General features: G+C 41.6%; 1 protein-coding gene across 1 annotated transcript in view; it reads right to left on the reverse strand.

The window, feature by feature from the left end:
- The window catches only part of LOC121587322 (protocadherin-11 X-linked-like), a 325,044-nt gene that overhangs the window by 179,739 nt on the left and 128,730 nt on the right, over window positions 1-16,575 (reverse strand). Inside the window, exon 4 of the mRNA XM_041904232.2 lies at window positions 10,580-10,639. Within this exon, the coding sequence (XP_041760166.2) occupies window positions 10,580-10,639 (60 nt within the window). The remainder of the gene's footprint in view (window positions 1-10,579; window positions 10,640-16,575) is intronic.

A 16,575-nucleotide genomic window follows, 5' to 3' on the forward strand; every position in this document is an offset into this window, starting at 1 on the left:
GTTGCCAAAGTAGTTACCGGGAAATTATAGACAGGAGGTAAATTAATGTAAGATGAACACTTAATGTTGTCCTCATGTTTCACAGTCCCCTTCAGTCATCACAGACTCATAATGTCTGCATGTAGATGCCACACGTACAGTGCCTTCAGAATGTATTCATGCCCACGGACTTATTCCACATCATGTTGTGTTACAGACTGAATTCAAAATGGATTAAATACCCCATAATGTCAAAGTGAAAACATGTTTTTAGAAATGTTGCAGATTTATTGGAAATGAAATACAGAATGATCTCATTTACGTAAGTATGCACACCCCTGAGTCAATACATTGTAGAAGCACCTTTGGCAGTGAATACAGCTGTAAGTCTTTCTGGGTAAGTCTCTAAGAACTTTCGACACCTCGATTGTTCAACATTTGCCCATTATTCTTTAAAAACATTCTTCAAGCTCTGTCAAATTGGTTGTTGATCATTTCTAGACAACCCTTTTCAGGTCTTGCCACAGATTGTCAAACCAATTTAAGTCAAAACCGTAACAAGGCCACTCAGGAACATGCACTGTCTTCTTGGTAAGCAACTTCAGTGTAGATTTGGCCTTCTGTTTTAGATTATTGTTCTGCTGAAAGGTGAATTCATCTCCCAGTATCTGCTGGAAAGCAGACTGAACCAGATTTTGCCTGTGCTTAGCTCCATTCCGTTTATTTTTTATACTGAAAAACTCACCAGTCCTTAACGATTACAAGCATACCCATAACATGATGCAGCCACCACTATGCTTGAAAATATGGAGAGCAGGACTTGTGCCGTCTGGTTTGCTTAATATAAGCAATTTGAAATGATGTATACTTAAGTATATTTTTGCAATTACATTTACATTTGATACTTAAGCATTTTAAAACCAAATACTTTTAGACTTTTACTCAAGTAGTATTTTACTGGGTGACTATCACTTTAACTTGAGTCATTTTCTTTTGAGGTATCTTTACTTCTACTCAAGTATAACCATTGGGTAGTTTTTCCACAACTGGAAGGAAAGAACAGCATCTACAGTGCCTTGCAAAAGTATTCATCCCCCTTTGGCGTTTTTCCTATTTTGTTGCATTACAACCTGTAATTTAAATGGATTTTTATTTGGATTTCATGTAATGGACATACACAAAATAGTCCAAATTGATGAAGTGAAATTAAAAACTTAATTTGTTTCAAAAAATTCTAAAGAATAAATAACGGAAAAGTGGTGCGTGCATATGTATTCAGCCCCTTTGCTATGAAGCCCCTAAATAAGATCTGGTGCAACCAATTACCTTCAGAAGTCACATAATTAGTTAAATAAAGTCCACCTGTGTGCAATCTAAGTGTCACATGATCTCAGTATCTATACACCTGTTCTGAAAGGCCCCAGAGTCTGCAACACCACTAAGCAAGGGGCACCACCAAGCAAGCGGCACCATGAAGACCAAGGAGCTCTCCAAACAGGTCAGGGACAAAGTTGTGGAGAAGTACAGATCAGGGTTGGGTTATAAAAAAATATCAGAAACTTTGAACATCCCACGGAGCATCATTAAATCCATTATTAAAAAATGGAAAGAATATTGCACCACAACAAACCTGCCAAGAGAGGTCCGCCCACCAAAACTCACGGACCAGGCAAGGAGGACATTAATCAGAGAGGCAACAAAGAGACCAAAGATAACCCTGAAGGAGCTGCAAAGCTCCACAGCGGAGATTAGAGTATCTGTCCATAAAACCACTTTAAGCCGTACACTCCACAGAGCTGGGCTTTATGGAAGAGTGACCAGAAAAAAAGCCATTGCTTAAAGAAAAAAAATATGCAAACACGTTTGGTGTTTGCTAAAAGGCATGTGGGAGACTCCCCAAACGTATGGAAGAAGGTCAGATGAGACTAAAATTGAGCTTTTTGGCCATCAAGGAAAACGCTATGTCTGGAGCAAACCCAACACCTCTCATCACCCTGAGAACACCATCCCCACAGTGAAGCATGGTGGTGGCAGCATCATGCTGTGGGGATGTTTTTCATCGGCAGGGACTGGGAAACTGGTCAGAATTGAAGGAATGATGGATGGTGCTAAATACAGGGAAATTCTTGAGGGAAACCTGTTTCAGTCTTCCAGAGATTTGAGACTGGAACGGAGGTTCACCTTCCAGCAGGACAATGACCCTAAACGTACTGCTAAAGCAACACTTGAGTGGTTTAAGGGGAAACATTTAAATGTCTTGGAATGGCCTAGTCAAAGCCCAGACCTCAATCCAATTGAGAATCTGTGGTATGACTTAAAGATTGCTGTACACCAGCAACTTGAAAGAGCTGGAGCAGTTTTGCCTTGAAGAATGAGCAAAAATCCCAGTGGCTAGATGTGCCAAGCTTATAGAGACATACCCCCAAGAGACTTGCAGCTGTAATTGCTGCAAAAGGTGGCTCTACAAAGTATTGACTTTGGGGGGGTGAATAGTTATGCACGCACAAGTTTTCAGTTTCTTTGTCTTATTTCTTGTTTGTTTCACAAGAAAAAATATTTTGCATCTTCAAAGTGGTAGGCATGTTGTGTAAATCAAATGATACAACCCCCCCAAAAAATCCAATTTATTTCCAGGTTGTAAGTCAACAAAATAGGAAAATTGCCAAGGGGGGGGGTGAATACTTTCGTAAGCCACTGTATACCAGTGTTTCTGTCTGTGACTCGTCACAACATGTAATGAGCCATGTCACATGGAGGATCTGCAGGTAAGCCACAACAGAGCCGCAGAAAAAATAAAATAAATCGCCAGTTGGTCGCTGCAGTGAGCCAACAGTGTTTCCATATATCTTCCTTTCCAGCATGGCAAGCTGGCAGCGCAGCACAGCCCTACCTTTTGCCTTTTGACATGGACATGCTGTGTTCACTGGTGACAGCTGCTGCACAGGACCGGACCCAGAGGTCACAAATGACCTTTTCAGATTGTCTTTTTTCAGTCACACCACGTATTTGTCAGACGACGTCCACCGATGCCACCCGGAGCGCCACAATGGAACCATGGAGTTGGCGTAAGGTGCTGTAATTGTTCCTGCAGGATCACCTTAGATTAATTGTGTTTGTGTGTGTGTGTGTGTGTTTGTGAGCATGTGCGTGTGTGTGTTTGTGTGTGTGTGTGTGCAAGTTTGTGCGCATGCGTGTGTGCATGCGTGAGCATGTGAGTCTCCTATGCTGTCTATGACTTCCATGGCCTGCTGCTTTGAAATTAGCTCTAACCCTAACCCTTGGGTTTAGCGTGGTAAAAAGCTAATTGCTCTATGACTAGCCCTGTTGTTTGGCTGCTGGAGGCATTGTATTTTATTATACTGTATGAATCATCATTAAGATGTGCTTATTCACCAGCAGGTTTCCCTGGCATCAAGACCTTGCCAACAGTTTGTACAGAGACAATGTATGGTCAATATCCAAAACTAGAATAAATGTGTCTGCTCCTATATTGCTTGTTCTTTGAGGATTAGGCCGGGTATCTGTAAAGCACTTTGCTGATTTAAAAATGGATTTATAAAATACATTTAATTTGATGAATTCATACTAGGATACTACATGTATTATCTATTATATATCTCTGTTACTAAAGTCGTGATCAAAAGTTTTGAGAATGACACAAGTATTGGTCTTCACAAAGTTCGCTGCTTCAGTGTTATGAGATATTTTTGTCAGATGCTACTATGGTATACTGAAATATAATTACAAGCATTCCATATGTGTCAAAGGCTTTTATTGACAATTACATTAAGTATATGCAAAGAGTCAATATTTGCAGTGTTGACCCTTCTTTTTCAAGACCTCTGCAATCCGCCCTGGCATGCTGTCAATGAACTTCTGGGCCACATCCTGACTGATGGCAGCCCATTCTTGCATAATCAATGCTTGGAGTTTGTCAGAATTTGTGGGTTTTTGTTTGTCCACCCACCTCTTGAGGATTGACCACAAGTTCTCAATGGGATTAAGGTCTGGGGAGTTTCCTGGCCATGGACCCAAAATGTCGATGTTTTGTTCCCCAAGCCACTTAGTTATCACTTTTGCCTTATGGCAAGGTGCTCCATCATGCTGGAAAAGGCATTGTTCGTCACCAAACTGTTCTTGGATGTTTGGGAGAAGTTGCTCTCGGAGGATGTGTTGGTACCATTCTTTATTCATGGCTGTGTTCTTAGGCAAAATTGTGAGTGAGCCCACTCCCTTGGCTGAGAAGCAACCCCACACATGAATGGTCTCAGGATGCTTTGCTGTTGGCATGACACAGGGCTGACGGTAGCGCTCACCTTGTCTTCTCCGGACAAGGTGTTTTCCGGATGCCCCAAACAATCGGAAAGGGGATTCATCAGAGAAACTGACTTTACCCCAGTCCTCAGCAGTCCAATCCCTGTACCTTTTGCAGAATATCAGTCTGTCCCTGGTGTTTTTCCTGGAGAGAAGTGGCTTCTTTGCTGCCCTTCTTGACACCAGGCCATCCTCCAAAAGTCTTCGCCTCAATGTGCGTGCAGATGCACTCACACTTGCCTGCTGCCATTCCTGAGCAAGTTCTGCACTGGTGGTACCCTGATCCCGCAGCTGAATCAACTTTATGAGACGGTCCTGGCGCTTGCTGGACTTTCTTGGGCGCCCTGACGCCTTCTTCACAACAATTGAACCTCTCTCCTTGAAGTTCTTGATGATCCGATAAATGGTTGATTTAGGTGCAATCTTACTAGCAGCAATATCCTTGCCTGTGAAGCCCTTTTTGTGCAAAGCAATGATGACGGCATGTGTTTCCTTGCAGGTAACCATGGTTAACAGAGGAAGAACAATGATTTCAAGCACCACCATCCTTTTAAAGCTTCCAGTCTGTTATTCTAACTCAATCAGCATGACAGAGTGATTTCCAGCCTTGTCCTCGTCAACAATCTCACCTGTGTTAATGAGAGAATCACTGACATGATGGCAGCTGGTCCTTTTGTGGCAGGGCTGAAATGCTGTGGACATTTTTGTGGGGGATTAAGTTCATTTTCATGGCAAAGAGGGACTTTGCAATTAATTGCAATTCATCTGATCACTCTTCATGACATTCTGGAGTATATGCAAATTGCCATCATCAAAACTGAGGCAGCAGACTTTGTGACAATTAGTATTTGTGTCATTCTCAAAAGTTTTGACCACGACTGTACTCCACTGTATGCTAAACAGTTATAATGCTCTTGTATATTGAATAGTGGAATAGCCAATCATGCTAGATAAATAATGTGTTTTTGCATGGATACCAGGGACACAGCATGCTAGATAAATAATGTGTTTGCTGCATGGATACCAGGGTCACAGCATGCTAGATAAATAATGTGTTTTTGCATGGATACCAGGGCCACAGCATGCTAGATAAATAATGTGTTTTTGCATGGATACCAGGGTCACAGCATGCTAGATAAATAATGTGTTTTTGCATGGATACCGGGATCACAGCATGCTAGATAAATAATGTGTTTTTGCATGGATACCAGGGCCACAGCATGCTAGATAAATAATGTGTTAGCTGCATGGATACCAGGGTCACAGCATGCTAGACAAATAATGTGTTTTTGCATGGATTCCAGGGTCACAGCATGCTAGATAAATAATGTGTTTTTGCATGGATACCAGGGTCACAGCATGCTATATAAATAATGTGTTTTTGCATGGATACCAGGGACACAGCATGCTAGATAAATAATGTGTTTTTACATGGATACCAAGGCCACAGCATGCTAGATAAATAATGTGTTTGCTGCATGGATACCAGGGTCACAGCATGCTAGATAAATAATGTGTTAGCTGCATGGATACCAGGGTCACAGCATGCTAGATAAATAATGTGTTTTTGCATGGATACCAGGGTCACAGCATGCTAGATAAATAATGTGTTTTTGCATGGATACCAGGGTCACAGCATGCTAGATAAATAATGTGTTTTTGCATGGATACCAGGGCCACAGCATGCTAGATAAATAATGTGTTTTTGCATGGATACCAGGGTCACAGCATGCTAGATAAATAATGTGTTTTTGCATGGATACCGGGATCACAGCATGCTAGATAAATAATGTGTTTTTGCATGGATACCAGGGCCACAGCATGCTAGATAAATAATGTGTTAGCTGCATGGATACCAGGGTCACAGCATGCTAGACAAATAATGTTTTTTTGCATGGATTCCAGGGTCACAGCATGCTAGATAAATAATGTGTTTTTGCATGGATACCAGGGTCACAGCATGCTATATAAATAATGTGTTTTTGCATGGATACCAGGGACACAGCATGCTAGATAAATAATGTGTTTTTACATGGATACCAAGGCCACAGCATGCTAGATAAATAATGTGTTTGCTGCATGGATACCAGGGTCACAGCATGCTAGATAAATAATGTGTTTTTGCATGGATACCAGGGTCACAGCATGCTAGATAAATAATGTGTTTTTGCATGGATACCAGGGCCACAGCATGCTAGATAAATAATGTGTTTTTGCATGGATACCAGGGCCACAGCATGCTAGATAAATAATGCGTTTTTGCATGGATACCAGGGTCACAGCATGCTAGATAAATAATGTGTTTTTGCATGGATACCAGGGTCACAGCATGCTAGATAAATAATGTGTTTTTGCATGGATACCAGGGCCACAACATGCTAGATAAATAATGTGTTTTTGCATGGATACCAGGGCCACAGCATGCTAGATAAATAATGTGTTAGCTGCATGCATACCAGGGTCACAGCATGCTAGATAAATAATGTGTTTTTGCATGGATACCAGGGTCACACATGCTAGATAAATAATGTGTTAGCTGCATGGATATCAGGGTCATAGCATGCTAGATAAATAATGTGTTTTTGCATGGATACCAGGGTCACAGCATGCTAGATAAATAATGTGTTTTTGCATGGATACCAGGGCCACAACATGCTAGATAAATAATGTGTTTTTGCATGGATACCAGGGTCACAGCATGCTAGATAAATAATGTGTTTTTGCATGGATACCAGGGCCACAACATGCTAGATAAATAATGTGTTTTTGCATGGATACCAGGGCCACAGCATGCTAGATTAATAATGTGTTTTTGCATGGATACCAGGGTCACAGCATGCTAGATAAATAATGTGTTTTTGCATGGATACCAGGATCACAACATGCTAGATAAATAATGTGTTTTTGCATGGATACCAGGGTCACAGCATGCTAGATAAATAATGTGTTTTTGCATGGATACCAGGATCACAGCATGCTAGATAAATAATGTGTTTTTGCATGGATACCAGGGTCACAGCATGTGTGCTATTTTTGCACCACATGGACCCTTTTTCCTTTACAGTGCACTACTTTTGACCAGAGCCCATAGGGAACCTGGTAAAAATTAGTGCACCATACAGGTAATAGGGTGGTACATGTGACTCTCGTATGGTCTCATAAGGAGGGATGTTTAATGATTTTGTTTGACATAGTAATTTCATGGACCTGGCAGTTACAAGGTTGGGCGTGCTACCCCATACAGGGAGAGGTGGATGAACCAGTCCCCTTCCATCACCCCATCCATCTGCCATCTGCCTCCCCCCTGTTACACTATACACAAAACATGGACTCATTTCACTATTGGAATATTTAGTACAACATTTGGAATCATTTCATTATTTAATATTTAGTGCCCAAAGGAGAAAAAAGCTTGTTAAAATAGTGCTATTCAGAATCCTATTGAGCTGTTCGCAATATGTCTTACAATATGCTTGCCTCTAGAAATACTATAGCTTCACCCCTCACCCTTCGTTTCTCAAGCTCTGAGGAGAGATTTCGCTGTTCAATTATTCACTAATAGACTGAGATTCTTTCTCTGAGTCTTTAGATTTTTACCAAGAGGACAACAAATGAAATAAAACTGTTTGTTGGGATTGAATGGTGGAGAGACTGGAGTACCATACATTATTGTAGTTTAACAATGTTCAGACCCCAGAAGATAGTCAGTAGTTTAACAATGTTCAGACCCCAGAGGATAGTAGTTACTTTAACAATGTTCAGACCCCAGAGGATAGTCAGTAGTTTAACAATGTTCAGACACCAGAGGATATCCGAATGTGATGTATGGCTTTTGGAGTACAATCACTATGGAAACCAGAAACCCTATTCATATAAAGTGCACTACTTTTAGTGCACTACTCCATAGGGCCCTGGATAAAAGTAATGCACTATGAAGTGAATATAGTGACATTTGGGACGAAAACCAAGTTTTTCCCACCCACTCTGACAGCCGTTAATCATCTTCTTTCCCTTTAGATCCTGGCACTGCAGAATTTGGCCAATGTGTCAAGAAGCAATTATGTGTACTTAGTCCCCTCCCCTCCCCTCCCTCCCCTCCCTCCCCTCCCTCCCCTCCCTCCCTCCCTCCCCCTCCCCTCTCCCTCTCCTCTCCCTCTCCTCTCCCTCTCCTCTCCTCTCCTCTCCTCTCCTCTCCTCTCCCTCTCTCCCTCTCCTCTCCTCTCCTCTCCTCTCCTCTCCTCTCCTCTCCTCCTCCTCTCCTCTCCTCTCTATTTTCTCTCTCTCACACTCTTTATATAATCACAGAGCCGGAGAGCCGTTTAAATGCCTTCTCTCTCTCTGTTCATTCTTTGTGTATTTTGGTAGACGGACAGACGCAACACAATACAGGGCTGAGGAAGAAAATAGGAATATCATAAGCTTCATACAATCAGGCATTCCTTGTATCTAAATCAAATCCTCTCCCATTGATTTCTCATATATTCATAAATGACCCTACTGGCCCTGCGTTCTGTACGCTCTGTGTGTAATGCAGCTGAGTGACAGTAAATGACCCTACTGGCTCTGCATTCTGTACGCTCTGTGTGTAATGCTCTGTGAATCCGGAACATGGAGAATAATTTGAGTGGACGAGATGAAAACATACGTTCCTCTGGTATAGCAACAATTGCAAATCTCCAAAGTGGTATTCGTTGCTTCATTATAATACATCATTCCAGATCAGCTGTTTTATAGAGATGGCTGAAGAGAGAGTTGACATTGGGACATTGCAAACGCTTCCCAAAATCTCAAGGACAGTATATGCGTGCAGATTTTTCCTGGTGATATGCCGTTGTGACTTAGAGGGCATCTGAAATGCCAACCTGTTCCCTATATAGCGCACTACATTTAACCAGGGCCCAGACTTACACATTATGTCTGTCCCAAATGACACCCTATTCAAAAGTAGTGCACTACAGAGAGTATAGGGTGCCATTTGGGAGGCCACAATAAACATCAGTGTGGCTGAGCTGGTCTTATCAGAGGTGATCTGCAGTTCATGACCATGTGAAGGACGTGGCGGTGATTCCAGTGTCATTTTGTGTTCGACTGGCTCAGGACGAAGATGATTGCCTCTCTCATTATTCCCCCAATGACAGGGACAGTATCGTGTTGTAATGTTTACTGTCAGACGGCAGGCAGACGCGGCGACGACGTAGCATCCAGTCGGCAGCTTTCAATGGCACAGCAGTCACTCTAGAAAGCCGTCTGAGCATTAAAGGTGCAGTCTGGGATTTGGGAACCTAGCTGTCCAATGGTCATTTCAATTGTATATTTTCGCCATTGATTCATGAAGAATATAAATTATAAGTACCTCGTGAGTATATCACAACTGTCAGTAACTTTATCATAACCCAGAATATTAGGTTTAATTTCTCCGTTGTTTACAAACGTAAAAACGAACAATGTATTGCTTCAGAATATAGTTAAATCTATATATTGGATAGCACGAACTGTCAGTCCTTGCATCTAGAGCACTGTCTATGAATATGAGAGGTTTTACATTTTCCCCTAGCCCCATCCCTCAGCTGTATACCAAAACAAGTGAAGAGCAACCATTTAGTTGTCTTTCCAATCCCAGATTGTAGCTTTTAGACTGAAAAGAGATGTATTTTCCGCTGGCCACATGATGACAGGCTGTCAGACTGCCCTCTCCACTGACTTTCTTTTTACCACGACTTAGGCTTCTCTGGAGTTTTTTTTTTACTCAACCAGAAAAGGATACGGCCATTTTGACACTTTTTTCCTAAGTGAACTGGAAGACGTGAGAGGATTTCACTACATCGCACATTATTGCGTTCTCAAGTGGCAGCAGTGGCAGAGTCAAGTGGAAAGTTAGTTCAATGTGTGATGATTACTTGAATAAGTCTGGAAGATGGTGGATTTTTTTTACTCAGCATAGCCTAGTGGGAAACCATTGAATACATGTGGCATTCTCACATCGTGTCAAATATGTGCTACTTCTAATTTGCATGTATAAAAGAAAGAGTGTGGATGTCATTAACATAATTTAACAGGACAAATATGATTTTAAATTGTATTAGTTACACATCCCTCAGTGAATAGAAATCCAGCTTCACTATATACATATAGAGATATGGATATCAAATATACTGTATCCTGTACAGGTCAATATAGAGTACTATACTGTTTCCTGTATAGGTTTATATAGAGAACTATACTGTATCCTGTATAGGTTTATATAGAATAATATACTGTATCCTGTATAGGTCTAGGAAGAGCTTACCTTATGGGGACACGTGGATGCGTCTGAGCTGAAGGACTTCTCCGGTGTCTGGCCCTGATTCTACAAGATAGAAAAACACATGATTAGAAACATGCTCACTGCGGAGGGCCATTTCCAACACAACACCATTCATATCCGCGTCCCAAATGGCTTTTTCTTTTTTTTCTTCTTCATATATATAGTGCACTACTTTTTGACCAGGGCCCATAGGTCCATTTGGGACGTACCCTAGATGCAGCTTATCTTCTCTCAGTTATTCTCTGGACCATACAGAGCTTAGTGACCCAGTGCTACATAAACAGGCAGGTTTTAGCTGTTTCATGATCGAAGAATAAAGCTGCACTCTAGGCTACTGTAGATGTTTATCTTGTTGAATATCATCTTGATTTCCATTCACAGGGTATAATAACGCTGTTATTTCGTATTTTTTCTTCTTATCCTTTCTGGAAAGATTACAAACCTCCTTTAGCAGTCAGATGATTTCACATAACATATGGGACCGACTACTTTCAACACAGACCTTGTAGTCAGATGATTATCACTTTGTTAATGCAGTGAGGCATCATTCCGATACAAGAAAACAGCATTAAAATAATCTGCTAAGGTAATGTCAACAAGACAACCAACAGATGGTCCTGCTGTTTGTGATTAATGCGAGACGCTCAAGTGTTTGCTGAAAAACACACAATTGCAGCTTAAGAAAATATCTTGAAATGACCCGAGGAACTGTCAACAGGGAATGGTGGGGTGTAATTGCATATACACACATTCAGTCTCTGTCCCAAATGGTACCCTATCCCCCTATTCAGTGCACTACCTATGGGAACCTGCTCGAAAGCAGTGCACCAAATAGGGAATATGATGTACATTTGGGACGCAGGTTCACAGTAGAACACATTCACAAAGAACATTGGGATTGATTGGATGTTAACAATGTCAGCACACCCCTCAGAATCACTATGAAGTAAATATGATGTTTGTTGTCCCCCCCCCACCCAATTTTTACAGGAAACCTATGCCTTTGCACTCACAACAGGGGGAATATAGAGCCTAACAATGACTGAACCACTCACAACGGGGGGAATGAACAGGCCTCACATGGGATGGGGTGGGGCTTCACAAACTAGCTCCCCTGAAAGCTAAACTACTTACCTCAGGAGGACACATTGATTCCAAGCAGGTGTCAGCCGTTAGCCCCTCACATCCAATTATGTTCCCGGGGTACACCTAATACTCCCTGACACCATTAATGTCTTCCTTATGGTATCACCAGGAGAGAAGAGACACTGAACTGACCAGACTCCTAACATCTATATTTCATCACAACTTTAACGAGAATCTAGCTGTAGCGGCTGGTGGTGAAGGAGAGAGAGAAGAGAGAGAACCACTTCCACACACACTCACACACACACACACACACACACACACACACACACACACACACACACACACACACACACACACACACACACACACAGCTAGCTAGCCTCGCTGCTACAGCAGCAGTAAACAGTGTGAACACTCATCTCATGTAATATTAAAGGGCCGATGGCCAAGCTGTGGTTGTTTGAATTAGTCAAAACAATTTCCCCCCACAGAGTAGAGACTGAAGCTGTAACTATATCAGGATAAATTAACTTTCAAATTAACATGACAGATTTTTAGAGGCATGGGGGAGGAAGCAGTGTGTGTGTGTGTGTGTGTGTGTGTGTGTTTGTGTTTGTGTTTGTGTGTGTGTGTGTGTGTGTGTGTGTGTGTGTGTGTGTGTGTGTGTGTGTTTTGTGATAGGTGTATGATGAGCGTGATTAACTCAATAATTCTTGAACACATGCCTTCCACTAGTACTCCATATCCAAGTTATCCAGTTTTCACTTATTTAATGACCTCCAAACAATATTATATATACAGTATATATACAATGTTATGCTAAACTGTAACCTGGGCAGAGCTTACAGTACATAGACCAACACACCACATAGAGAATCTGCTCTCCTGTTGCAAGGTTAAACTAGAGTACACTGTGTAGGTAGGTTGATGTCAGCATCCCCTTTCGATAACCCTGTCCGCTCTTCCTGCAAATCTAAACCCAGAAAGTGCACGCCATCCGTGCCTAATGCCTTGAAGCAGATACTGTTAACGTTTTGTTTGCATTGAACAGGAAGACACATCATTAAATGATAATGGACCTCCTTGAGAGAGTGAAATTATGTATAGTGAAAACATAACGTGTAGAAATAAGACTTTGGTCACCTCTGATTGCATTTTTTCCTGTCAGCATCTGAATGCAGTTTGAGAGCCATTTCCTCCTCCAACATTAATGGAATACTAAACAGGTCATAAAAATAGCTAGATATCAGCTACGGTACGTCGTTATGGCGTGTGATACTTCCCCATACCCTCTTTAGAGTCTCTACACAACACAACATCCATGTCCAGGTAAGTCTGAACGTGACACGCAATTTGACACACTTTCACCTTAGAGGGCTCAGGATGTCATGAAAAGTCTTAGGAACTCTTTGCACAAAATTCCACCCTGTCCCTTCCTTGTGAGAACTTAACCGCCTGCATTTCCCTAGCCACTTCAAACCAAGTTACACATGGGGCTGAAGCAACAGACTGCAAAATGCTCTAATCTCTCAGCCATCAGTGTAGAAACGTACCACTGACTGGGGGGAGCCCTTTGAAATGTTAGGTTTTCCACAAGGTGCATGGAGACACCGAGGCTCCTCTGCTGAGTCCGTCTCCAAAGCAGACCCAATCCCTTTTTAGGATGGAGAATACACTCCAGCACAGTGGGTAGTCTCAATTAAGCATGGGGGATTCCCACAGTGAAAAAAACTCAAATTCACTACTTTCATTCTTCTTCTTGTTCTGCCCTCATATTTACAGTGAGGGAAAAAAAGTATTTGATCCCCTGCTGATTTTGTACGTTTGCCCACTGACAAAGAAATGATCAGTCTATCGTTTTAATGGTAGGGTTATTTGAACAGTGAGAGACAGAATAACAACAAAAAAATCCAGAAAAACGCATGTCAAAAATGTTATAAATTGATTTGCATTTTAAAAAGGGAAATAAGTATTTGACCTCCTCTCAATCAGAAAGATTTCTGGCTCCCAGGTGTCTTTTATACAGGTAACGAGATGAGATTAGGAGCACACTCTTAAAGATTTTGCAATCAATCAATCAGATTGCAAACTCTCCACCATGGCCAAGACCAAAGAGCTCTCCAAGGATGTCAGGGACAAGATTGTAGACCTACACAAGGCTGGAATGGGCTACAAGACCATCGCCAAGCAGCTTGGTGAGAAGGTGACAACAGTTTGTGCGATTATTCGCAAATGGAAGAAACACAAAATAACTGTCAATCTCCCTCACCTCTCACATCTCACCTCGTGGAGTTGCAATGATCTACTGTAGTCTCCTCTACTGTAAGCTCCTCTCCTGTACTCTCATCTACTGTAGTCTCCTCTACTGTAGTCTCCTCTACTGTAGTCTCCTCAAATGTATTCTCCTCTACTATAGTCTCCTCTACTGTAGTCTCCTCAAATGTATTCTCATTTACTGTAGTCTCCTCTAATGTAGTCTCCTCTACTGTAGTCTCCTCTACTGTAATCTCCTCTACTGTAATCTCCTCTACTGTAGTCTCCTCTACTGTAGTCTCATCTACTGTAATCTCCTCTACTGTAATCTCCTCTACTGTAGTCTCCTCTACTGTATTCTCATCTACTGTAATCTCCTCTACTGTAGTCTCATAGTCTCCTAAACTGTGGCCTCCTCTACTGTAGTCTCCTCTACTGTAGTCTCATCTACTGTAGTCTATTCTACTGTAGTCCTCTAGTCTCCACTACTGTATTCTTATCTACTGTAGACTCCCTACTGTAGTCTCCTCTACTGTAGTCTCCTCTACTGTATTCTCATCTACTGTAATATCCTCTACTGTAGTCTCCTAGTCTCCTATACTGTAGTCTCCTCTACTGTAGTATTCTCTACTCTACTCTACTGTAGTCTCATAGTCTCCTCTACTGTAGTTTCCTCTACTGTATTCACATAGGTCCCTCTACCGTAGTCTCCTAGTCTTTTTTACTGTAGTCTCCTTTACTGTTGTCTACTCTACTACAGTCTCCTCTACTGTAGTCTACAAAACTGTAGTCTACAAAACTGTAGTCTCCTCCACTGTAGTCTCCTCCACTGTAGTCTCCTCCACTGTAGTCTCCTCTACTGTAGTCTCCTCCACTGTAGTCTCCTCTACTGTAGTCTCCTCTACTGTAGTCTCCTCTATTGTAGTCTCCTCTACTGTAGTCTGCTCTACTGTAATCTCATCTACCGTAGTCTCTTCTACTGTAGTCTCCTAGTCTACTCTACTGTAGTATTCTCTACTGTAGTCCTCTAGTCTCCACTACTGTATTCTCCTCTACTGTAGTCACATAGTCTCCTCTACCGTAGTCTCCTAGTCTCTTTTACTGTAGTCTCCTTTACTGTAGTCTACTCTACTGTAGTCTCATCTACTGTAGTCTCCTCTACCGTAGTCTCCTAGTCTCTTTTACTGTAGTCTCCTTTACTGTAGTCTACTCTACTGTAGTCTCATCTACTGTAGTCTCATCTACTGTAGTCTCCTCTACTGTAGTCTCCTCCACAGTAGTCTCATCTACTGTAGTCTCCTCTACTGTAGTCTCATCTACTGTAATCTCATCTACTGTAGTCTCCTCTACTGTAGTCTCCTCCACAGTAGTCTCATCTACTGTAGTCTCCTTTACTGTAGTCTCCTCTACTGTAGTCTCCATTGCCCTTGGGTATCTTGAAATGCACAATACATGCATCTATTAAACAGAGAACTTCTGTCGATTTAAGGATGAGGCGTACACAAAAACAGAGTAGCCTAATGGACAATTCAAAGACAAATACATTTCTAGAAACACACTGTGGATTGTGATCAATATTTCACTTCCTAACAAAGTGAGTGGGCTCTTTGAGCTGGATATCTAACATTGATCATCTAGATCTGTGTCTCTTTTTTTGTCACTAACACACACACACACACACACACACACATAATATATTTCCTTGGGCTGTAATGAGTTGCATATCTTTTTTTTTTACAGGATTAACAGCATTCCAATCACATTTCCTTCTCTTAGCTGAAACAAACCAGTGGTGTTCATTGAAGGCATGTTCATTTATTACAGCTGCAGAGAAGCTTACTCTTACATCCCAAATGGCACCCTATTTCTTACAAAGTGCACTACTTTTGACCAGGACCCTATTGGGCTCTGGCCAAAAGTAGTGCACTACATAGGAAAAAGGGTGTCATTTGGGATGCAATCCACATGTAATGCATGCATATCTCCGCCATGAATATTTCATCAATAAACTAGACACAATGCCGCTATCTGTGAATCCGTCTCCGAGTGTTAATATGAACTCTGTATTTCATTATCTGAAATATGACCACAATGGTTATGAGATTTAAGTCAATGTCAATGTAATACCGTATAATTAACCTTCTGACTGTCTAACCTACAACTCAACCTCTGGTCTAGTACACTGGTACATCTGATAAGGAGTACATCGCATTATCGACAAACATAGCAAAGGTCCTTGGATTACACCAACCACATATTGATGTTTTGGTCTCGTCCAGAGCCAAGATAGTCGTTGTACTGTGGTGATACAAATGAGGAAAATTATTATTATTATTTTTATTTATTTTTTGAAAAGTGTACATGATCTGAAACATGAGTTTGAAGGAGTTGTGGTGAGACTTTGCTAACTTTAACAGTTAGCAATAGAAAATATCTCGTTAAAGAGGAGCTACCACCCACACCCTTCATTCTGAAGCTAGCTAGCAAAATAGCTACCCTAGGGAACTACATTAGCTTTCCTTCCCTAGGCCGTCACAGCCCATGCAGGATATAACCCATTCTGTTCAAATTCAAGGCAGACTCCCTATAAACTTGAAAACAAGAGCACTATTCACACCCCAGTGTAGAGCAGATAG

This window comes from Coregonus clupeaformis, chromosome 29, assembly GCF_020615455.1.
Source record: "Coregonus clupeaformis isolate EN_2021a chromosome 29, ASM2061545v1, whole genome shotgun sequence".
NCBI classification, from domain to species: Eukaryota; Metazoa; Chordata; class Actinopteri; order Salmoniformes; family Salmonidae; genus Coregonus; species Coregonus clupeaformis.